The sequence below is a fragment of the Alosa pseudoharengus genome, unplaced genomic scaffold, assembly GCF_046254945.1.
Source record: "Alosa pseudoharengus isolate Yale_2024_CS ecotype anadromous, Long Island Sound unplaced genomic scaffold, YU_APseudo_1.1 YU_APseudo_1.1_scf_24, whole genome shotgun sequence".
NCBI lineage: Eukaryota > Metazoa > Chordata > Actinopteri > Clupeiformes > Clupeidae > Alosa > Alosa pseudoharengus.
The window spans coordinates 32,721,303-32,746,903 of NW_027468689.1; the positions used below are offsets into that span (position 1 = coordinate 32,721,303).

The following is a 25,601-nucleotide window of genomic DNA, read 5'->3' on the forward strand; positions in this document are numbered from 1 at the left end:
GATATATTGGGCCATGTGCAGCACGGGCGGGGGGGTCTAGGGGTGGGTGCAAGTAAACCCTTGTGGAGTAAGGCTTCTGCAGGAGAAAAGAGGAAAATGGTAGTGGAGGAAATGCATAGACAGGAGGAGGCTGTAAGATGTACTAAGGCAGTGTCGCAGGCAAAACAAGGGCAGTGGGTGAACTGGGAAGGGGTGGAAAAAAGACAGATTAAATGGAAAGATCTATGGGGCATGGAAGCTAGTAAGATCAGATTTATGTTAGGTGCTACATATGATGTGCTCCCATCTCCCAAGAATTTAAGTCAATGGTTTGGTGAGGATGATAAATGCATACTTTGCTCGTGTGTGGGCAGTCTCCACCATATCCTATCAGGATGCAAGGTAAGTCTCACCCAGGGGCGGTATACGTGGCGTCATAACCAGGTATTGAAATGTGTGGCAGCGGCAATAGAGGATAAAAGAAGAGAAGTCAATTCATTAGCAGCTAGTAAAGGGGTAAGGCAAATTAACTTTGTACGTCAGGGGGTTAAACCTTGTTCCGCGAAGGCCAGGTGTAAAACCGGCCAGTTGAAAAATGGGGCGGGCTGGGAAATGAAGGTTGATCTTGGCCAGCAGATGGCGGTACCTCCACATATAGTGAGTACTAAGCTACGTCCTGACGTAATTCCATGGTCGGATTCAGAGAAGATAGTTTACTTCATTGAACTCACTGTTCCTTGGGAAGACAGAGTGGAAGTGGCCAATGAGCTGAAGAGAGCTAAATATACTGAAATAGCAGAGGAGGCAGCTAAGCGAGGTTGGAGTGCACGATTAAGGCCTATTGAAATCGGTGCACGTGGGTTTGTGGCCAGATCTGCTATTGGCTTGCTGTCTGAATTGGGCATTTGTGGTCGAAGTCTAAGGCAGGTGGTTAGTAACATGTCCTTAGCAGCAGAACGGGCAAGCGAATGGTTGTGGGTAAGGAGAAGTTACCCTTCCTGGGGCGCAAGCTAAGGTAAGCTAACTGGCTCATTTGTTTTGGTCGTGGGTAAGGAGAAGTTACCCTTCCTGGGGCGCAAGCTAAGGTAAGCTAACTGGCTCATTTGTTTTGGTGGTGGGTAAGGAGAAGTTACCCTTCCTGGGGCGCAAGCTAAGGTAAGCTAACTGGCTCATTTGTTTTGTGTTTGTGATGGACTGTGCCTAGGTTGATGGTACTTGGCTAAGGTTCTTTATGGTTTATGGTTCAGTCCACATCAACGGGACGGACCGACCTAGCCAACTTAAACCATGCCTAGGTTGGTTAAGGGTATTTGGATGCTTGTTGTGGTAATATGGGGCAGCATGGGGCGTAAGCTAACTGCTAACTGCTGGCTAATTTGTTTTGTGTTTGGGATGGGGCCTAAGATAATGGGCTAAGCTAACTGGCTAATTTGTTTTGTGTTTGTGATGGGCTGTGCCTAGGGTGATGGTACTTGGCTAAGGTTCTTTATGGTTTATGGTTCAGTCCACATCAACGGGACGGACCGACCTAGCCAACTTAGACCATGCCTGGGCTGGTTAAGAGTATTTTGAGTATTGGATATTTCAATGTGGTAATATGGTGGTAGCATGGAGGGGAGTGTCTCCAGGACGCTGGTTTCACTGTTAAGCCTTCATGAGGTGTCGTGGGCCTAACTTAACGAAACATCGGTGAATGAGGGTGCCCACTTGATAACCCCAATGACATGCCGCATACTATATAGGCTACTGCTGTTGGATAGGCCATTTGCATTGTGCTTGTGACCATTTGTTGGCGGATTTGTGGGTAGTGTGCTTTTTAAAGTTAAACTTGAGCAGGGGCTTCTGAATGTGTTTTTACCTTGGATTTTGGCACAAGGGATTTTAACATCTAATCCTGTGTATTAATGTAATAGTTGGAATGACTGAACAGTTAAATAGGTGGATAGTTTAAAAGGTTAAATTATTTGCTAGGTAGTTGGAATGACTGAACAGTTAAATAGGTGGATGGTTTAAAAGGTTAAATTATTTGCTAGGTAGATGAGGTTTAATATAGTTGGAATGACTGACCAGTTAATAGGTGGATAGTTTAAATGGTTAAATTATTTAATAGGGAATTATTGTAGTGAAGACTTTTATTTTGAAACAGTTGTGGACAGAGGAAACAGTTGAACATGATGTGTAGTCTTAAGAGAATGAGACTGTATGCTTAAAGCCTGAGAAACTGACAGTTGATGCAGGTGGCCGGAACACCTGGCCTAGGATTCTAATTGCTTAAGGGCTCTATTGTGATGTCATCAGCCCATGTTAAGTCTATGGGGAAATTTTGAATAGTTTTTAATTAATAGTTTAAAATGTATAAAAGTTCTAAAGATCAAAAATACAAAGCCCAGATGTCCTAAGTAAGACCTACGTAACATAGTTTGAATGAAGTTTCTACGTTAAACGGTTGAAGCTGCATTAACTGTGTTAGAAGAAGAAGAATAAAATGCCTAGGAAGTACAGTACAGTGCATTTTCATGCACTGTAATAAGAAGCCTAGGAAGAACAGTACAGTACTGTAATAAAATGCCTAGGAAGAACAGTACAGTGCATTTTCATGCACTGTCAGTGCATGAAAATGCACTGTACTGTTCTTCCTAGGCTTTTCATTACAGTGCATGAAAATGCACTGCACTGTTATTCCAAGGCATTTTATTAGTGCATGAAAATGCACTGTACTGTTCTTCCTAGGCTTTTCATTACAGTGCATGAAAATGCACTGCACTGTTATTCCAAGGCATTTTATTAGTGCATGAAAATGCACTGTACTGTTCTTCCTAGGCTTCTTCTTATTCTTCTTCTAACGCGTTTAATGCAGCTTCAACCGTTTAACGTAGAAACTTCATTCAAACTATGTTACGTATGTCTTACTTAGGACATGGGTGCTATGTATTTTTCAGGTTTGTAACTTTTATACTTTTTAAACTATTAATTAAAAACTGTTCAAAATTTCCCCATAGACTTAACATGGGCTGATGACATCACAATAGAGCCGTTAAGCAATTAGAATCCTATGGCAGGTGTTCGGGCCACCTGGATCAACTGCCACTTTCAGGCTTTAAGCATACAAACTGGCCATATTAAGACTACACATCCTGGTTAACTGCTTCCTCTGCCAAAAACTGTTTCAAAATAAAAGTCCTCACTACAATATTTCACTGTTAAACAATTTAACCCTTTAAACTACTGAACTTTTTAACTGTTCAGCCATTGTAACTGTTACTCGTCATCAACTATCACTCCTACCCACTGTAGCTAATTAGCATGGTTAGCATGCTAACATGTTAGCATGCTAGTTAGCATTTTTTGCAAAACTACTAAAAATGATTAGCTAAGTTAGCTAAGTCACATGGTTAGCATAGTTAGCATGCTAGCATGTTAGCATGCTAGTTAGCATTTTTTTCAAAACTGCTAAAAATTATTAGCTAAGTTAGCTAAGTCATATGGTTAGCATAGTTAGCATGCTAGTATGTTAGCATGCTAGTTAGCATTTTTTAGCAAAACTGCTAAAAATGATTAGCTAAGTTAGTTAAGTCACATTGTTAGCATAGTTAGCATGCTAGCATGTTAGCATGCTAGTTAGCATTACTGTTAAAAATGATTAGCGAAGTTAGCTAAGTCACATGGTTAACATAATTAGCATGTTAGCATGCTAATTAGCATAGTTATCATAACTAATAAAAATTATTAGCTAGGTTAGCTAAGTCATATGGTTAGCATAGTTAACATTTGAATATTGTTAGCATGCTAGTTAGCATAGTTACTTGGTTAACATTATTATCTTTAACATAGTTAGCATAACTACTAGCAAACATTGGAGCCATTCCAACTGTTAGTTATCGTCAACTATCTGCCTAAATAATTTAACCATTTCAATTATCAACCTATTTAACTGTTCAGTCATTCCAACTATAGTAAACCTTATTTACCAAGCAAATAATTTAACCATATGAACTCATCATATTTTTGCATTTTCATGCACTGTATTTCCTTCAGGAAATGCTTTTCTAGTTATTATTATTCTTCTAACGCACTTAATGCAGCTTCAACCGTTTAACGTAGAAACTTCATTCAAACTATGTTACGTAGGTCTTACTTAGGACATGTGAGCTTTGTATTTTTCAACTTTGTAACTTTTATACTTTTTAAACTATTAATTAAAAACTATCAAAATTTTCCCATTGACTTAACATTGCCCTTTATGACATCACAGCAATTAGAATCTTATGGCAGGTGTTCAGGCCAGCTGGCCCAACTGCCATTCTCAAGCTTTAAGCATACAAACTGGCCCTATTAAGACTACACATCCTGTTCAACTACTTCCTCTGCCAAAAACTGTTTCAAAATAAAAGTCCTCACTACAATATTTCACTGTTAAACAATTTAACCCTTTAAACTACTGAACTTTTTAACTGTTCAGCCATTGTAACTGTTACTTGTCATCAACTATGACTCCTACCCACTGTAGCTAGTTAGCTAAGTAACTTGGTTAGCATAGTTAGCATGCTAGCATGTTAGCATGTTAGTTAGCATGCTAGTTAGCATTTTTAGCAAAACTGCTAAAAATGATTAGCTAAGTTAGCTAAGTCACATGGTTAGCATAGTTAGCATGCTAGCATGCTAGCATTTTTAGCAAAACTGTTAAAAATGATTAGCTAAGTTAGCTAAGTAAAATGGTTAGCATAGTTAGCATGCTAATATGTTAGCATGCTAGTTAGCATTTTTAGCAAAACTGCTAAAAATGATTAGCTAAGTTAGCTAAGTCACATGGTTAGCATAGTTAGCATGCTAGCATGCTAGCATTTTTAGCAAAACTGTTAAAAATGATTAGCTAAGTTAGCTAAGTAAAATGGTTAGCATAGTTAGCATGCTAATATGTTAGCATGCTAGTTAGCATAGTTAACAAAACTGCTAAAAATGATTAGCTAAGTTAGCTAAGTCACATGGTTAGCATAGTTAGCATGCTAGCATGTTAACATGCTAATTAGCATTTTTAACAAAACTGCTAAAAATGATTAGCTAAGTCACATGGTTAGCATAGTTAACTATGCTAACCATGTGACTTAGCTAATCATTTTTAGCAGTTTTGTTAAAAATGTTAATTAGCATGTTAACATGCTAGCATGCTAACTATGCTAACCATTTAAATTATCCACCTATTTAACTGTTCAATCATTCCAACAATATTAAACCTTATCTACCAAGCAAATCATTTAACTATATAAACTATCCACCTATTTAACTGTTCAGTCATTCCAACTATATTAAACCTCATCTACCTAGTTCAGTCATTCCAACTACATTAAACCTCATCTACCTAGCAAATAATTTAACCATATGAACTCATCATATTTTTGCATTTTCATGCACTGTATTTCCTTCAGGAAATGCTTTTCTAGTTAGAGTGCATGAAAATGCACTCTACTGTTCTTCCTAGGCTTCTTCTTCTTATTATTATTAGAGTGCATGAAAATGCACTCTACTGTTCTTCCTAGGCTTCTTCTTATTATTAGAGTGCATGAAAATGCACTCTACTGTTCTTCCTAGGCTTCTTCTTCTTCTTCTTCTTCTTCTTCTTCTTCTAACGCAGTTAATGCAGCTTCAACCGTTTAACGTAGAAACTTCATTCAAACTGCGTTGCGTAGGTCTTACTTATGACATGTGGGCTTTGTATTTTTCATCTTTGTAACTTTTATACTTTTTAAACTATTAATTAAAAACTGCTCAAAATTTCCCCATAGACTTAACATGGGCTGATGACATCACAATGGACTAATTAACTTGATTTGCACCTGGTATCATCTTCCAGCTGCTCATCTAGGCCCCATCAAAGAATCAGTTCAACTGATTGCACCTGTATCAACTGCTTTCTACTGAACTAGACCAACTCTCTCTGTCTCTCCATTCTACAAGGATATAAGACACATTTCCTCCAACTTTCTATCCATTCATCCTCTTCAAACCATTCACTCATCCACCCATTAAACTATCCATCAACATCCATTAAACAATCTGCCTATCAACATCCATTCAACTTTCTGTCTATCAACATCCATTACACTATCTACATTTAACTTTTAAACTATATACTCTGTCTCAGGCTTTAAGCATACAATATGGCTCTATTAAGACTGCCGTTAAGCAATTAGAATCCTATGGCAGGTGTTCGGGCCAGCTGCATCAACTGCCAGTCTCAGGCTTTAAGCATACAAACTGGCCCTATTAAGACTACACATCCTGTCCAACTGCTTCCTCTGCCAAAAACTGTTTCAAAATAAAAGTCCTCACTACAATATTTCACTGTTAAACAATTTAACCCTTTAAACTACTGAACTTTTTAACTGTTCAGCCATTGTAACTGTTACTTGTCATCAACTATGACTCCTACCCACTGTAGCTAGTTAGCATGGTTAGCATAGTTAGCATGCTAGTTAGCATTTTTAGCAAAACTGCTAAAAATGATTAGCTAAGTTAGCTAAGTCACATGGTTAGCATAATTAGCATGCTAGCATGTTAACATGCTTGTTAGCATTTTAGCAAAACTGCTAAAAATTATTAGCTAAGTTAGCTAAGTCACATGGTTAGCATAGTTAGCATGTTAACATGCTAGTTAGCATTTTTAGCAAAACTATTAAAAATGATTAGCTAAGTTAGCTAAGTAAAATGGTTAGCATAGTTAGCTTGCTAACATGCTAGTTAGCATAGTTAACAAAACTGCTAAAAATGATTAGCTAGGTTAGTTAAGTCACATGGTTAACATAGTTAGCATGTTAGCATTGCTAACATACTAGTTAGCATAACTACTAAAAATGAAAACATTAGCTAAGTTAACTAAGTTAAGTATTATCCACCTATTTAACCGTTCAATCATTCCAACTATATTAAACCTTATCTACCAAGCAAATCATTTAACCATATAAACTATCCACCTATTTAACTGTTCAGTCACTCCAACTATATTAAACCTCATCTACCTAGCAACCAATATAGTTTGTTTTTACTCTGTATGATATTTTACATCATATTTTTTGCATTTTCATGCACTGTATTTCCTTCAGGAAATGCTTTTCTAGTTATTATTATTCTTCTTCTAACGCACTTAATGCAGCTTCAACCGTTTAACGTAGAAACTTCATTCAAACTATGTTACGTAGGTCTTACTTAGGACATGTGAGCTTTGTATTTTTCAACTTTGTAACTTTTATACTTTTTAAACTATTAATTAACCCTTAGAACCCTAAGCTGTTTTTAGGGCATTTTCACTACCTTTATTCATAAGGATTTATTCTGGTCATTGTAAGTGCCACACACATATATTATATATTGTTTTTTTCAGGAGAGTTTAGGCTATTCAGATCTGCCATCATTCCATGTATTAATACTAGCATTGATTTTATTTTGATTTTTAAAGAATTAAAATATAAAAAGTGTATTATAAAAATTCTTATATTTTGACATGTATCTCACCACTGCAAGCTCACAGCTCTACATGCATTTCATGTGTGTGTAGGGCAGACTGTCCTGAATCGGGCAATATAATTGCCATGTTGGAGGGATACTCTGTGGCTGAGCAATTTACAGAAATATTTGCTGTGGGATTTACGGAAATAAATGCCATTTTTTATTTAGAGATGAAAAATGACCTTTCTGCGCTCCATATCTGTGACACGAACTGATCTGACCTGACTTGACCCGAGGTTGCGTGTTAGCCTGCGTGCCTGTGTGTATGCAGTCATAATAATTCTCAACTCTTTACTGCATTGCCATGAACAAAGTAAAGGCAAAAAAGGTGTTTATTTGTTGAACAAATTGGGATGCAATGTGAGCCTTGAATTGGATGCCATGCAGGAATTTGCTAGGATCTCAAAACCGGAATATGAACATGCTTTGCCATAGAGAAACACATGATAGCATTGGATTATAAACATGCTTTGCCACACGAACAGACAAAAACGTGGGGTAAGTCCAGCTATATGAAGTTATTATTTTGCTGTCACTTCGTCTGTTTTATAACCCAGAAGGATGTACTTGGTATCAAATGATAGCTCTGTGTCTCCTCTTTCATCTGACATGCGTGGCATATCTATGCGATCACGGGTCCGCGAGTAATTCAAACGAGAGTAATGAGTGTGCAGCGTTGGTTTGTGTACATGACGTTATTATTTTGCAGTCACTTCGTCTGATTTTATAAGCCAGAAGGATCGATAAACATGGTACCAATGGATAGCCCTGTGCCCCCTCTTTCATCTGATATGCTTGCCATATCGATGTGATCACGGGTTCGCGAGTAATTCAAACTAGAGTAATGTGTGTGCAGGTGAATGCAGAGAAGTATAGACTGTAAATATGATGCAATTTGATTTAATTTCATGATTTTTTTTAATTTTCATACTTGATCGTACAGACAAGTGTGTAGTCTCGTTGGAAAGCCCCACTTCTGCTCTGTCGTGCAATAAAGGTTTCATCTCGCTGCGATGAACCATTCCGGAGCAATGTAACAGAGAAGAAAGGGTGTGTTTTTTGACGCACTTTGAATCGGGTTCTAAGGGTTAAAAACTAATCAAAATTTCCCCATTGACTTAACATTATGATTATGACATCACAATACGGCCGTTAAGCAATTAGAATCCTATGGCAGGTGTTCGGGCCACCTGTTTCAACTGCCAGTCTCAGGCTTTAAGCATACAAACTGGCCCTATTAAGACTACACATCCTGTTCAACTGCTTCCTCTGCCAAAAACTGTTTCAAAATAAAAGTCCTCACTACAATATTTCACTGTTAAACAATTTAACCCTTTAAACTACTGAACTTTTTAACTGTTCAGCCATTGTAACTGTTACTTGTCATCAACTATGACTCCTACCCACTGTAGCTAGTTAGCATGGTTAACATAGTTAGCATGTTAGCATGCTAGCATGCTAGTTAGCATTTTTAGCAAAACTGCTAAAAATGATTAGCTAAGTTAGCTAAGTCACATGGTTAGCATAGTTAGCATGCTAATATGTTAGCATGCTAGTTAGGATTTTTTATAAAACTGCTAAAAATGATTAGCTAAGTTAGCTAAGTCACATGGTTAACATAGTTAGCATGCTAGCATGCTAGTTAGCATTTTTTGCAAAACTGCTAAAAATGATTACTTTCAAATGTTTAGAACACATTTATTGTTGAGTGATGTTGAAGTTGATTGTATTGCTAGCTTTTCATAAATAATATATTTTATATATGTACATAGTTTTATATTATACTGATTTATAAAAGGAAGTTGTATCTGTTGAATGAAATGTATTTTATGTCTCTTCCGAAATGGTCTTAATTAAATATATATTTAGTTCCTTTACTACTGGTAATGTTATGTTTTTTTAAATGTCATTCTTATTGACTATCATTTCCTTATACAAATAAATAGTTTATTCTTATAGACCAAATAAATCTAAACCATTATGTCTGACTATATTATCAGTTTTTATCTATATTTTTATGTTGCTGGTGAGAAAGTGAATGTGAATTTTGTCAACATTCTTAATCCAGTTTTCTGCATTTTTTTTACACTGGTCACTAAATTTATCACAACTTTTGAAAGTTAAGCATATTCCAATAACCCATGAGTTGCTAAACATGTTAGACACTATATAGTTCTCTATCTTGTAGAGAAATATGATGAAAATTCCTTTATATGTGAAAAAAGTTAATGTTTTACAAATTTTGGTTATACATTTGGAGAGGATTTTCCAAAGACTGTAGTGTTCATTACTATATCAACATTACATATGTATTTATCATTTATCATTTAATGGAATGTTCGGCATGGGCACAAATGGATTAATGTATTTTAGATGTTTTAAATGTATTAAATTCTTTACACATTTTATCAAGACATTTGTTTTATGAGATGGGCTTATTCATTATTGACCCATGAGATCTTTGTGTGTTCTTGTTTATAGTGTTATCATGTGTTCCCCTCTAGTGGCTCTGTGTGCCATTCATCCTCCTGAATCCCATCCCTGTTGACATCAGCATAACAGCCTTCAATCACACCTACCAACCTCCTTGGATTGGTCATCTGCAGACACAGGACATCTGGAGATGGCTGGATGATTCTTTAGTGCTGGCAAGTAGCTTTGAGGGACAAAACAGACTGATATCATGAACTGCGTATGTATGACACGCCGATGGCCACTAGTGTGTTCTCTAATGCATAATAGCATTTTGGCGTGTTTATCAACGTCATAACCTAACCCTAACCCTAATGCAGAAGTGAGACGTTAAGTGGCGTGTATGTTCACGCGGAGTTGACATACACGCAGATAGCTCAAAATGCGTGCAGATAACGCGCCAGTTGGCTAAGTGGATAGTATATTTACGTAAAACCACCAAGTTGGACAGAATGTTTTCTTATAAACTGGGTTTTTGTCACTGGGTTGTCACTGACTAAAAACCCAGTTATTGGACATTTACACAGCAAGTAGGCATAAATCAAACAACAATTTACACTCCATCTCTGGCTTGATGTAACAATGTGTTTAAAAAGTGTTTTTGAATGTGTACGCTTCATATACACTTTAAAAGCATACAAATATGCTCTGGTCAGATTGAATAAGTACGTAAAGCGGTACAAGTCTAAATTACTACAGTGATTCTAATGGAATATCTAATGTCAGACAGGTGACTTCAAAATTGGTTCTGATCTAAATTGCCCAGGGTAAGATAGGGGTTTCAGTGCAGAACAGCCTCAGCGGGGATATTTCGCCTGATTGTATGTCTCAAATGGTTTAAATTAATCACACTATAATGCTGCCCTAGTCTTTCTTGGACCTGTTTACAGTTTGTTTCCCATTGTTTTGAAATACTACACACAATCAACACAACACCACACCCAAGTAGCAGAATCCCTAAGATGTTTTGCGAAATGAAACACCAGTCAAAACTATACAATTATGTATAAAAAAATATTTTGTTGTCATATCACAATCACATCCATCATATGATCCGGTTATGTTTGAATCAGTTACACACAAATGTATACAATTCAAAACGCATTGACAAAACATGTTTTCTTAGAATACAGTGTAGGCTAGGCTTGATTTTGTTTGAGTGTGTATTCCCAGCAAACACGCAAAAACAACATAATATTTAAAATTTAACAGGGAACAGATTAGAATGTTGGTCAAACTATAATAAGGAGAATAGCAATAATAAACAACAATTTCAATTCAATCAATAGCCTAATAAAATAAGCAATGAAAATGAGGGAAAAAAGCAATAATAAACAATAATGTCCATTCAATCAATAATATAAAAACAATGACATGGTAAGACTACATTAAGGAGAATGTCAATAATAAACAATAATGTCAAATTAATCAACCGCCTAATGGAAATAAAACAATATTATACAAACCATTACGCTTAAGAAGCGCTTAAAGAATTAAGTGCATGTTGAATAGGAATGTGTTTAGACCCCTCCTAAACGACCCAAAACTACCACAGGAACGGAAAGCACTGGGCAACTCATTCCACAAACATGGAACCACTGAGGAAAAGAGTCTTGAATTAGACCTAGTGTTTATGACTGGTCGACACAACAGACGCTCATCAGAAGACCGCAGTGGGCGGTTGGGGATGTACGTCTTAATTATTGAATTAAAATAACTAGGAGCAGATCCAGTCAGTGTTCTATAGGCCAAAGTGAGAGATTTAAATTTAATTCTGGCTACTATAGGGAGCCAATGGAGAGTAACTAGGAGAGGGGTTACATGTGTCCTCTTTGGCTGATTGAAGACCAGGCGTGCTCCAGCATTCTGAATCAACTGTAATGATCTTATTACACAAGCGGGTAAGCCAGCTAATAGTGAATTACAAGAGTCCAGCTTGGAGATGACCATGGTCTGAACAAGAAGTTGTGTGGAATCTTGTGTCAGATAAGGTCTGATCTTCCTGTTGTAAAGCATAAACATGACATGACATGATTTTACAATAGAAGCTACATGCTCATAAAAGGTCATAAAACAGACCTTTAAATGTGAATTTATAAAGCACTTGTACTAGCATGGAATCACGGATTGTTTGATGTCCACCTGAGTTAGGGTGCCATGCGAATTGTAAGAAAAGTTTGTTGTGTGGGTTACAACATTGAATCCACTTACCTGTGTAGGTCTACGGGTAGCCTCCCTGGATTGCTGTACGCAATTTCTCTTGAACAGTTTAACTTAGAAACTTCGTTCAAACTTTGTAACGTAGGTCTTCAAACAGACCAGGTTGCTATGTCTTTTCAACTTTGTAACTTTTATATTTTTTAAACTATTAATGAAAAACTTTTTAAAAATCCCCATAGACTTAACATTGTGATTGAGACATCACAATACGGCCATTAAGCAATTAGAATCCTATGCCAGGTGGCCAGGCCACCTGCAGCAACAGCCAGTCTCAGGCTTTAAGCATACAATCTGGCTCTCTTAAGACTACACATCCTGTTCAACTGTTTCCTCTGCCCAAAACTGTTTCAAAATAAAAGTCCTCACTACAATAATTCACTGTTAAACAATTTAACCCATTAAACTACTGAACTTTTTAACCCTTTCGTGCCCGTGCCGAACATTCCATTTTTGGTGCTGGATGACCTCCTCACACAAAAAACCTTATTTCTTGAGTATAATACATACCATCAATGGGATATACATACCATTGTAATCAGAAGGATCAGTTCTATGAAATGATGTAAAATACATATGGTAATGTTGATATAGTAATGAACAGTATTTGAAAATCCTCTCCAAATGTATATCCGGAATTTGTCAAAATTTAATTTCATTCACATAAAAATGAATTTTCATCATATTTCTCTACAAGATAGAGAAAAATATAGAGTGTATGAAATGTTCAGCAAGTTGTGGGCTATTTAACAAAAAAGACTGTATTGGAATATCATTAACCTTTCAAAAGTTATGTGATTTTTAGTGATCAGTGTAAAAAATGCAGGAAACGGGATTTAGAATGTTGACAGAATTCACATTCACTTTCTCACCAACAACATAAAAGTATGCATAAAAACTAATAACCAAGTCAGAAACAATGGTTTAGATGTATATGGTCTATAACATACATGGGCAACATACGGCCCGCGGGCCACATCCGGCCCGTGGGCTTTCCCTGACCGGCCCGCGTAAGGTCCGTGAAAGAACAATAGTCAAGAGCCTAGCATAGAGATAATGCATGCAAATCAATATCGTTGTTTTTATTTTGAAAGCGACTGCTACGCCCATACATTTGTGCGTGGATGCATACGACGTAAATACCCTCACTGATGTGCTGGTGAATTTATGCTTCTGCGTCGACACAATGCAGTTGCCTTTACGTCGGCGTAAACCTTTCAAAGTTTTGTGTCTTTTATGTCTGCGTCGCTCACCACCGCAAAGGTTGTTAGAACGAACTCCTACAGCTGCTCGTTGGCGATACGAAGTGTTCATTTCAAAACGTTACTGGCAGATAGACAGTTTACAATCGGATAACCCCGTAATTGTAACCAAAATATGTCTGAGTTTATTTGCAAAGCTTATGTTAGCGAACTAGTATGATGCTACTACCCACAGGTTGCTTGAAGCAGCCGGCTCAACACAAAGAGCGAGTTGACCAATCACAGTTATGTGCATAAAGTTAAAGCAAAAACATAGCCTACATTTTTTAAATAGTTTTCTTTGTGCATGTTGATTAACTAATGACAGCCTACTATTGTCTGCTCCACATTTTCGTAGTCTAATTCTGCATAGAGTTAATTTAATAATGGTAATGATTTAATGATGAAATATTGCTGAGTGTTGATGAAATGGTGGCACAGGCCTATCGGTTGTACTGACTCCTTCACATTTTCATGACCTAGCCTAATTATATAGATATTGTAGTACTTTTTTATATCAGTCTTTGAAAACTGAAAAAAAATGTCAATGTCAAAAAATAATTTTCGAGAATGAGGATTAAATACTGGACATAGATTAAATATTGCTGTTTTTCCTTTGTCTCCCTCACATTTTCATCTGTTCTTACGACTAGTAAACAAAACCATATGATTTACTTAATGTTATACAAGAACAGAATAGAATTGAACAGAATTGAGTTCAGGCTTGAGTTCGGTATTTTGGGTCCGGCCCTCCTCAACAGTCCCAGTTTGTCATGTGGCCCCTTGGGGAAATTAGTTGCCCACCCCTGGTCTATAAGAATAAACCATTTATTTGTATATAAGCAAATGCTACAGTCAATAAGAATGACATTAAAAAAAACATACTGTACCTTACCAGTAATACAGGAAGTAAGTATACTGTATTCATTGAAGACCATTTCGGAAAAGAGACATAAAATACATTTGATTCAACAAATACAACTTCCTTATATAAATCAGTATAATATGAAAATGATATACATATATAAAATGTATTATTATTCATGAAAAGCTAGGAATACAATCAACATCACTCAAAACTCAATGTGTTCTAAACATTTGAAAGTGGATTACATACTTAGAACAAGCCTGTGTAGACTAAACACATACACACATATACACACAAACTCATACCCACACACACACACACTTACAGAGGAGGATAGGGAAAGGTGGGGTGGGGAACCTGAAGGTTGAACACAGAAGAGCTATGACTCATTACTAAACGCATCCCCTTTTGCAGAATGCCAAATCTGACAGCAATTTGTTTATCAATAAAAAAAATTTGCCTACCGTTACACTCCAGGGCCATACAAGCTACTTTAGTTTTATTATGTACATTTTTTATAACAAGCTCCTGCTGTACAGGAATATGTACTTGATGGAAAGACGACAGAGTAGTAGTTGGAGCAGCTGAAGGTGAGGCTGAAATTTCAACGGAAATGCCTACCAGCTGTTGTGATAGATTTCCTCCAAATTATTTCTGGTTGTAGCTACCAAACCTAGGTTCAACACCAGATTCTGCATTGCATTGTCAAACTTGAAATAACAAGAAGCTACTGACAACGGCAATGTCAATGGAGAAAAAGTGCTTTCTGGTATTCTGCGTTTTTTGGAGTACACAATATGTATTCATCATTTGGTCAATGTCCCCTGATCCCTGCCAAGACTTGGTTCCCAAGTAGCAATGGATATTAGGGAGGGAAGTGAACCCCATGTAAATGATCAATCCCAGAAACCTGTGAAACTCTTCTGGGGTCTTTGTCCCATGCCCCTGCACTGTTTGCATACGATGGCCTACTAAGCACAAGCTCCCATTCCTTCCGGTTGGTAAAACCACATATGCCTGGGACAACAATGTGAGTAAAAAAGAACATAACAAGTCTATTTCACAGTTTTTTAGTCTGCACCATCCTACGCACGGCACATAAATCTATACCTTCTTCCTCCATCCCCTCATGCTTCAGCATTGTGAGCGCAAGCTCATGAGCAGTCAGCTACCTCTTCAGGCTTGCGAGAAGGTCTGTGTAGGTCTTGTCATCCTCCATCTGAAACAAGAGCGAAATCATACAAATACCTTTATTAATGTAAAAAATAAAATCACAAAACTACAGATTTGTGCATGTATGCACACAAAAGAAGAGGTAGCCTAAACTATTGAAGCATCCTCAGAATATACTCAAAATATTTCTAAGTAGGCCTATGAAAAGTCATTGTATTACACATGGGTTTAGCTAAATCTGATTGCCTGGCTGGCATCAAGATAAAGACAGATTACATTTCACCTAGTAACAAACTGCTGAAATGCAATAATGACATTTCTGACAGAATATGTGATTTCACATCATGTTTTCTATAACTAAATATTGAGAGGAGTTGTGCTTCATCTATTTCAAGTCATACCATCTTAGAAAATGTTGAGACAAGCACGTCTGATGTTTGTCATTTAGAAGTTAGCAAGCTAAAATAGTTCACTACAGACTGCACTACAGATAACAACCGGAGGAAAGGCAATAAGTGAATTACATTTCTGACAGAATATGTGATTTCACATCTTATTTTCTACAACTAACGTTACATATTGAGATGAGTAAAAATATCGCTCAACTTATTTCATGTAAGAGAACGCAACTTAGAAACGCGGCGCCCATTGATTTATTCAGCTTTGGTTTGCTATACTGTCTTACCAATAATGCTTGACCTAACAAGCAATTTGGTACTAGAAAACAAACTTACCTACAGGTTATATACTAACAGGTTTTTAAATGAAACTGTCAAATGAAAATAACTGACATCAAAAGCAAACGATAATATTGCAAGCAGTTCAGAATTATACAGTTAGCTAAAGTTACGTGACGATGCACTAGCCCCCCGCTAAGCCATAATGTTGACGCTGATGAGAAAGCATATTACTGTCAAATAACATGATTTAAGGATTTCAAATTAAGATAAACCATAACTAGAACCGATGTAAAAACAATATTACCTCAGTTTATCCAGCTGTGTTGTTTCCAGTCGAGGTAAACTCCAACTTAAGTGCAGGTGGCATCCGGCTGTCCACGTCAAATGCACCGACTCAAGTGAAAATATTTTTTCAAGACTCATCTTCAAGTATCCAAAACATTTCGCGCCATAAACCCCTTAACCAATCATATCAAATTGAAGCTTATGTTGTCAGCATTACGGGGAAGATTTCAGAAATAAAATCAGTCATTGGACAGCTGAGATATTAGACGATTGGCCATCGTTACTTTTGTAACGAAATTAGAACGGTCGGGCTCGTAAGGGTTAACTGTTCAGTTATTATAACCGTCACTTGTCATCAACTACGACTCCTACCCACTGTAGCTACTTAGCATAGTTAACATTGTTAGCATAGTTAAAATTGTTAGCATTTTTAGCAAAACTGCTAGAAAACATTAGCTAAGTTAGCTAAGTAGCATGGTTAGCATAGCTAACATTGTTAGCATAGTTAGCATTGTTAGCATTTTCAGCAAAACTGTTAAAAACATTAGCTAAGTATAGTTAGCATAGTTAAAAATTGTTAGCATAACTACTAGCAAACATTAGAGCCATTCCAACTTTCAGTTATCGCCAACTATCTACCTATACACAGCCATTAAACTATTTGAATATCAACATTCATTAAAGATGCCCTGCCACACACATTCAAGTCAAGTCAAGTCAGATTTATTTGTATAGCGCATTTAACATGCACAGAGTGCAACCCAAAGCGCTCCACATATAAGACATTGTCATTGACACAGACTAACAAAGATAATAGATGCCGGACGGAGCGGCGTAGTCAAAGATTGTTAAGGCGGAGCAAGATACTTCATCAGGAGCCACTTCCAGGAACCCGGATCGCACGAGGGGGGGGTCAAAATCCCCCTTTATGCAGAGCAGAGGCAGCGACTGCTCCATTGAAGTCTATGGGCATAGCTCAGAATTTTACCACATATGCTAAGGTCTTAGTTCTATAGAGTTAGGAATGTGAATTTCGGGCACGTTTTCATGATCCTCAAACCCTTGTGAACATTTCAGGTACATTTTTAGCATTTTTGAGCATTCCAGTCTGGAGAAAATCGACTTTATATCAGGTGTGCGCCGGTTATTTATGCCGCTGCTGTTGGCGGTTTGCAACGTACGCTCATCAATACGTCATCGACACGCCTCTTTATGCAGACAGGATTCGATCCCCATTTCGCGCCCATAGACATGAACTACGACGAAGTATCTTGCTCCGCCTTAACAATCTTTGGCATAGTCACCAGCGTACCCGTGACACCAAGACATACATTTAAGAAATAACAAACACAAAAGATGCCGGATGGAGCGACGTAGTCGCCAGCGTACCCGTGACACCAAGACATACAACAAACAAATTAATAAATAAAATAAATAAAAATTAAAAATAAAATTAGTCCAATTTCCAACCGGCTGAAAATGTCCAAGGGCAAAGATGACCCGCGTGAAAACTGCGCACAGTTTCACGATGCAACACCAACAAAGTTCTTTATAACTGACCAACCCAGAGAATTCACTGGCAGTCTGGAGAGCACTGGAAGGACTAGACAGTCCGAATTTGTGATGGGCGACCCTGCTGATTATCAGCTCGGTGGTCCTAGACAGTGACCGTTTGTTGTTTGTTGTTCATGGTTGACGCTGTCATCAGAGTTTCTTAGCACTCAATCCAGACTCCAGGCACCGGTAGATGCTAGCATGGCAGCTCGCATGTCAGCCGCAGCTGCAGATCTCTTGCAGATTGAAGTTAGGCACCCTTGCTGAGCAATCCCTCCGTCCAGACATTGGATGTGCAGCGTCACAGATGGATGAGGGACTTCAGAGACATAAGGCAGGCTAGCCAAGGCGCTCATCAGCCCAATGGAAGCTGGTTAACGTTAACTTGACGTTGATGGTGTCAGCCGAGTTTGTTAATCAGAAAAAAGGACTAAGAATTAGGGATGTCCGATATTGGCTTTTTTGCCGATATCCGATATGCCGATATTGTCCAACTCTCAAATTTCGATTCCGATATCAGCCGATACCGATGTCGATATGTGGGTTATTTTTCCTCAAAACTAATTTAGGTAATATCACATATCTCCTGTTGTGGAATTAACACAACATGCTTAATGTTATTGTGATGCCCCACTGGATGCATTCTTGAATGCAACAAGGCTTTCCAAATGTTAACATTGTCTGTGCAAAATAAGAAAAATACTTCAACTTAATTTAGGGAAAAAGTGCCATGTTTATTTTATTTTTTTTAATTGTCTCAAACAACAGTTTGGATTACACTCTCCCTGAGATCATCTTGACAATGCCCACAACAAATAGGGCAAATTTGACTTCTTCACAAATGATAAAACATTGTACCTGAACAACTATGTGCAACATAGCAGAATGTAAAGCCAACTAAAATAACAGGCATAGTGTATGACAGGCTACCCTTTTTCTGTGTTAAATGAGCCTGCATTTGTAGGATGCTTCATGAACTGTTTCTTTAACTAAAACTCAATCACCTTAATTGAATGAATTCACAAATATGAGTCAATTACAATGTGGCAATCAACTATACTGCACAATTTTGAAAACATTTGTTTGAGCTACAAAAATACTTCAGGCTTGAGGTGAAGTACATAATGGGCCATACCCACAATCAGGCTTGGAATTTCACCATTTTAGGGGCCAGGCCACTTGGCCTTCAGTTGGGCATATTTGGTGGGGGGCACAAAGGCCACATGTCAGGGCACCAAGGCCAAAGTTAACTATACAGTAGTAGGCTATAAAAATGATCAAAGTTGTATTAACTGCAGTAGACCTGCATCATACAAAAACATAAAACATGACATATTACATATAACTGTAAATCATCTGATCATCTAATATTTTCAGATATCTAGGCTATATTTAACATTTATTTTATATTTGGCCTGTTATGAAATCATGTATTGAACAATTTAAGCACAGCTCAGCTTTAAGAAACTCAAATAGCCTAGATGCATGCTTAGCATTTTGTGATCATTAAGGCTACTTTCACAAACTCTTACAGTCAGCTGTCCTCTGATTTACCGATATCTAGGCGACATTTGTAATATTTGTTTTGTATTTGGCCCGTTATGAAATAATGTGGAACAATTTAAACACAGTGTAAAACTTAAATCCCAAATTTGGAGACATCCATGTATGTTGAAATTTACTGCAAATTCAAAACGGGATTAGTCTTGAACGGCTAACTGTACAGGGGACTGATTTACACCTTTCTGTTCGGTAAGGTCTGCTGTTTATTCTGATATATGGTTTGTCATATGTTAAACGAAGGGTTCTGAAGTATTCCACCGAGATGAATGGGTAGGGAGATGGACGCAAAACCTTCAGTAGAATTTATGATTGAATGGTATTATTTACTTTTCTCGCGAACCGTTCACCACAGCAATTAGCGGCTAACATCGTTTAAAAGCTGAGAAAAAGCTCTTTCATGTGATACTTGTGATGTCTGTGTGATGAGTAGGCTACTTCGCGAGTAGTTCAACTGAGAAGAATGGGTTAATTTGGACGCACTTTCTTGCGCTGTCACTTTCTCCACTGCGTAATTTGGCCATAGGTATATCGCTATTAGTAGGACGCAAAGCAGAATATTTAAAGGGGGCACCAAGGCCACCGTGGCCTGTAAACCTCTGATTTTCAAAGGGGCGTCACGGCCAACTCAAGGGGCTACGGCGGCCATGGCCAATTCCAAACCACAAACATAATGTTGAAACAGGGCGAGCAAGTTTGTTACTGCAGCCATCCACGCTTGTTTGTATGCTTCAAGACGCAGCTTGATGAGGTCATCATCTGTGCGCCGGTAAACGCTTCAGGAGCGCATAGGCACTATTTGGGTGTAACGCAAGCATTATTTTATCGGTTTTAAGGCAAAAAAAATCCGATAACGATATTAACAGATATTACATTTTTATGCTAATATCGGGCCGATAATATCGGTGGGCCGATATTATCGGACATCTCTACTAAGAATAACACAAAAACGATCGAAAATAACATAAATAAAGAGTGATTACATTTAACTAGAAAAATAAATACAAAAAATTAACAGAACATTACATAAAATTACGAACATTACATAAATACAAACAAAAACATGATGCCAGACGGAGCGGCGTGTCTCACCAGCGTCCCCGTAACCTAGCAACAATGTCTGAAGTTCTACCATGGACTCTGTAACATTTTTTGTGGAAAACATGCCTTGGTTACCTTGTTTCAAGCCATTCTAGTGTGGTATTGAAAGCCTGCATGAAGACTCGGCTCGATTTGCACCAGTTCTCATTAATATTCAACGAGCTAAGCTGCTTGACTCTGATTGGCTAACAGCTAGTAGGTTTAGTAGTAGGTTTGAACTTAGCTTGGCTAGCGAGTGCTAACATTGTCCAAATGTGCATAAATAAAACATGCTAGGCTAGCGAGTTCACGTTGACAATTACGTTTTACTTACAGGCACTGGTTTCACTTGTCATCAACAACGACTCCCGCCAACTGTAGCTAGTTAGCATAGCCTAGTTAGCTTAGTTAGCATTGTTAACATTTTTTGCAAAACTGCTTGAAAACATTAGCTAAGTAGCATGGTTAGCATAGTTAAATATGTTAACATAACTGCTAGCAAACATTAGAGCCATTTCCAACATTCAACTATCTACCTATACACAGCCATTAAACTACTGTATTTGAATATCAACATTAATTAAATTTCAGTCTGTCAACAACTTTTAAACTATTGTAACGATTTGATAGCGACACACACAGTTGTCCAATCAAAAGGTTTATTCACTGAGAACGAGAGCAGGGACACAGACCAAGACCAAGACCAAGACACAGAACACAATGCAAACAGGGCAGGTCAAGCACGCACACACACTACACATACAGGGGAGGACGCAGCCTCCCACACAAAAAGGATCACACACGAGGGAGAACTAAAAGGGAAACATGTTACAATAAAGACGCTAACATTACACACAAAACTAAGGAGAATAACGACATAAACCCCCCAAATGTCCGCTCTCGTATCCCAGGATCCCCTGCGCGGGAGAACGCGAACACTGTCTTTTTGCGCCGATGCTACATAGCTCCCCCAACAAGCCGTTGCCGTCCTCGGCAACGACCACGAGGTAGCCACATGCTAGCGTCGGCGCGCGCTGCCCGCCACTCAGTTCAGTGCGACAGTACCGCCAACTCACGTGGGGTGCACGCGCCGCAGGAGCTCACTCAACGGGGCGCCACGCTGCTAGCAATCCAGTTCGGGCGTGCTAGCAGCCACGTGGCCGACCCGCTCGTCACCAGCTCCCTCTCAGCAGCCGCCCTCAGGCTGCACTTTCCGCGGCGTGACACCGCGGCACTCCTCCTCTCCAGACGGGGCCCTAGGTGGCCTTACAACCGTCGACACTGTACCAAGCACCGGGGTTCGAGGGGGGCCAGATGAAGCTGCGCCAACGCCACTCCGCTCCGTCGAGTCGCCGACCAGGACAGACAGGCACCGACTCCACAGCAACCGGACCGCGCTGAGCTCTCCCGCTGCAGCTACCGTCTTCGGCGTCCCTCCTCGTGTTGCCATCTCGCAGAGCCGTACTGCTCTGTTCCCGGCCCGTTCCACTGCTTCGCGGCTTCGGCGAAGGCACGACCCCCGAGATGGTCGTGCTATCGAACTCCACACACAAACTTTTTCAAAAGGCGCCGGCCAACAGGCCAACTAGAACGGGCGCCCACACAGCACGGTGCCTCTCACACGCACTCAAAAGTTTTTTTAAAGTTCAGAGGGCCTTTCCATCGAAGCTGCCCCACCGTCGTGAGTTCGCTGTCCTCAGCGGCTCCGCCAACCGTCCATCGTCTAGGAACCTCTTCCTTGCCGCACTCCCTTGGCTCTGCTCACGCGTCGCGGCTCGCCGTGGAGTCAGCGCCCAGGCCAGCGTCGTCTTCTCCGCGACCGCTTCTTCAGGCCCCTCTTCCGGCGAGATCTCCTCCCATGGCAGCAGGCAGGTCCAGGCGACAGCTCCTCTCCTCCGGCGGCAGTAACGATAGAAGGCCTCAAGCTCTTCAGCAACCCTTATAAGGGCTCTCTCTGGATCCTCTTGTGTGGGCCTCCACCCAGTGGTGAGGTCTCCCGCTCCTAGCTTCTCTCGCTGAGTGGAGGCCATGTCCGAAAGTCGCTTCTGACACCAATGTAACGATTTGATAGCGACACACACAGTTGTCCAATCAAAAGGTTTATTCACTGAGAACGAGAGCAGGGACACAGACCAAGACCAAGACCAAGACACAGAACAAAATGCAAACAGGGCAGGTCAAGCACGTACACACACTACACATACAGGGGAGGACGCAGCCTCCCACACAAAAAGGATCACACACGAGGGAGAACTAAAAGGGAAACATGTTACAATAAAGACGCTAACATTACACACAAAACTAAGGAGAAATATAGCTGCAAGCAGCAATGTGGGGGCCAAGCAGTGCGCTATAGCAGGAATGGCGTTGCCATGGCATGAGCAAGCACTCACAGCAAGAAGCCAAATTACACCAATGTCCTTGTGCATTCTCACAATCAGCTACCATGTCCCTCTACCAAGTTTGGACTTCATACACCAAAGTGTTGCTGAGATGTGAGCTCACTTTCTTTATTACAGCACCCCTAGAGGCCAAATGAAACCACTTTCCTTGCATGTCTTCACAATCAGCTACCATGTCCCTCTACCAAGTTTGGACTTCATACACCAAAGTGTTGCTGAGATGTGAGCTCACTTTCTTTATTACAGCACCCCTAGAGGCCAAATGAGACCACTTTCCTTCATGTCCTCACAATCAGCTAATATGTCCCTGTACCAAGTTTGGACTTCATACACCGAAGTGTTGCTGAGATACAAGCTCACTTCCTGTATTACAGCGCCCCCTATGGAGGCCAAATGATGCCAATTTCTTCCCATGTCCTCACAATCAGATACAAAGTCCCTGTACCAAGTTTGGACTTCATACATGAAAGCGTCTCCGAGATGTTAGCCCACTTCCTGTTTTGCGGCTTTATCGCCATATTTGATTGGCTGTCATGGGCCAATAAAGTGGAATTTGAAAAATCTGACAAGTATGGTTTGTGCGGCTCGGTCTGAAGATCATCTCCGCCAAGTTCCGTGAAAATCAGATGAAATTTGTAACCGCTGAAACTTTTCGTAGAGTTTGGACTAAATCCAATATGGCGGAGGTCCAATATGATGGAAAGTGACGGGATAGGGGTCGATGAACTCGGGATCGTCCAAGGATTCAGACGCTACCTCAATTGTGAAAATCAGACAAAAGAGTCAAGAATCACGCGCATGAACGCATGTCCAACATTGAACTGCAGGTGGCGCTAGAGCGTTCAATGTATATGCATAAAAATTGCTGTGAGTGATTGGGACAGTGTCCTGACTAATAGTATCGAGTTTTGTTATATTAACTCAAAGCGTCTTCGATATGTTAGTCCACTTCCTGTTTGGCGGCTTCGTCACCATATTTGATTGGCTGTCACGGGCAAACAAACTTGAAATTGAAAAATCTGGCAAGTATCGTTTGTGTGGCTCGGTCAGAAAATCATCTCCGCCAAGTTCCTTGAAAATCGGATGAAATTTGTAACCGCTGAATATTTTCATAGAGTTTGTATTAAATCCAATATGGCGGAGGTCCAATATGGCGGAAAGTGATGGGATAGGGGTCGATGAACTCGGGATGGTCCAAGGATTCAGATGCTACCTCAATTGTGAAAATCAGACAAAAGAGTCAAGGATCACACGCATGATTGCATGTCCAACATTGAACTGGTGGTGGCGCTATAGCGTTCAATGTATATACATAAAAATTGCTGTGAGTGATTGAGAAAGTGTCCTGACTAATGTTATCGAGTTTTGCTGTGTTAACTCAAAGTGTCACCTAGATGTTTGTCCACTTCCTGTTTGGCGGCTTCATCACCATATTTGATTGGCTGTCACGGGCAAACAAAAATGAAATTGAAAAATCTGACAAGTATCGTTTGTGCGGCTCGGGGAGAAGATCATCTCCGCCAAGTTCCATGAAAATCGGATGAAATTTCTGACCGCTGAAACTTTTCGTAGAGTTTGGACTAAATCCAATATGGCGGAGGTCCAATATGGCAGAAAGTGACGTAATAGGGGTCATTGAACTTAAGTCGGTCCAGGGATTCCAACGGTGCCTGATATGTGAAAATCGGACGCACCATTCAATGGTCACATGCGTGAATGCAATCCAGGTTCGACCCATTGGTGGCGCTAGAGTGTTGGGCATAGAGTTCTGGAAATTGTTGAGAGTGATCATGGGACAGTGCTGAATCAGTGTGCCAAATTTCATAACTTTAGACCCAGCGGTTCAATTTTCGGCCAGATTTTGACCTGTTGGTGGCGCTAGATGGCTGGGTTTAGAGGTCCGTAAATGAGTGTGAATGGTCAGTGGAGTGTCCCGAAACTTTCTGCCAAAAAATCTGCACTTTTTAGCCAGGCGTTCTATGGGCTGCCATAGACTCCAATGGCAGAAGTGTAATAATAGGAAAAGCTAGTAACTCAATGGGTGCCTTCGCAGCTTCGCTGCTTGGCCCCCAATAACGACATAAACCCCCCAAATGTTCGCTCTCGTATCCCAGGATCCCCTGCGCGGGAGAACGCGAACACTGTCTTTTTGCGCCGACGCTACACTATTTACATTCAACTTTTAAACGGTCTACTTTTAAACTATCTACATTCAACTTTTAAACGGTCTACTATTCATATTGCACTAACCCAACTCCGCTCCTTGATTTCAGTAGAACCAAACCTTCCAGTTTTGGGATTTTGTGATTAGCACAGAATATGTTTACATGCTAGGCATAACAAAAATATGTTTTAATATACAGTATATATACTATACATTTTAAAAAAATGTTAATGTATTAATACATTTATTGGACAGAGTATTGGAGCGCTAGGTTTCCAGTGTTTTCACCAGCGAACCCTGTCTGCCGCCACTGCAGCCAAAGCGCAGATCACGTGTTTTGCTGCAGCCATGATGATCCTTATCCTGGGCATTCCATCTGTGTTGATAGGAGCAGTGGCTGTGTCTACAGGTTTGGGCTTTTTATAT

At 39.5% G+C, this 25,601-nt stretch overlaps 1 protein-coding gene across 1 annotated transcript in view; it reads left to right on the forward strand.

Moving 5' to 3' along the window:
* Positions 1–25,601, forward strand: part of LOC143141849 (high affinity choline transporter 1-like) — an 80,297-nt gene that overhangs the window by 34,794 nt on the left and 19,902 nt on the right. Inside the window, exons 5-6 of the mRNA XM_076302553.1 lie at positions 9,984–10,127; positions 25,431–25,584. Coding sequence (XP_076158668.1) covers positions 9,984–10,127; positions 25,431–25,584 — 298 coding nt within the window. The remainder of the gene's footprint in view (positions 1–9,983; positions 10,128–25,430; positions 25,585–25,601) is intronic.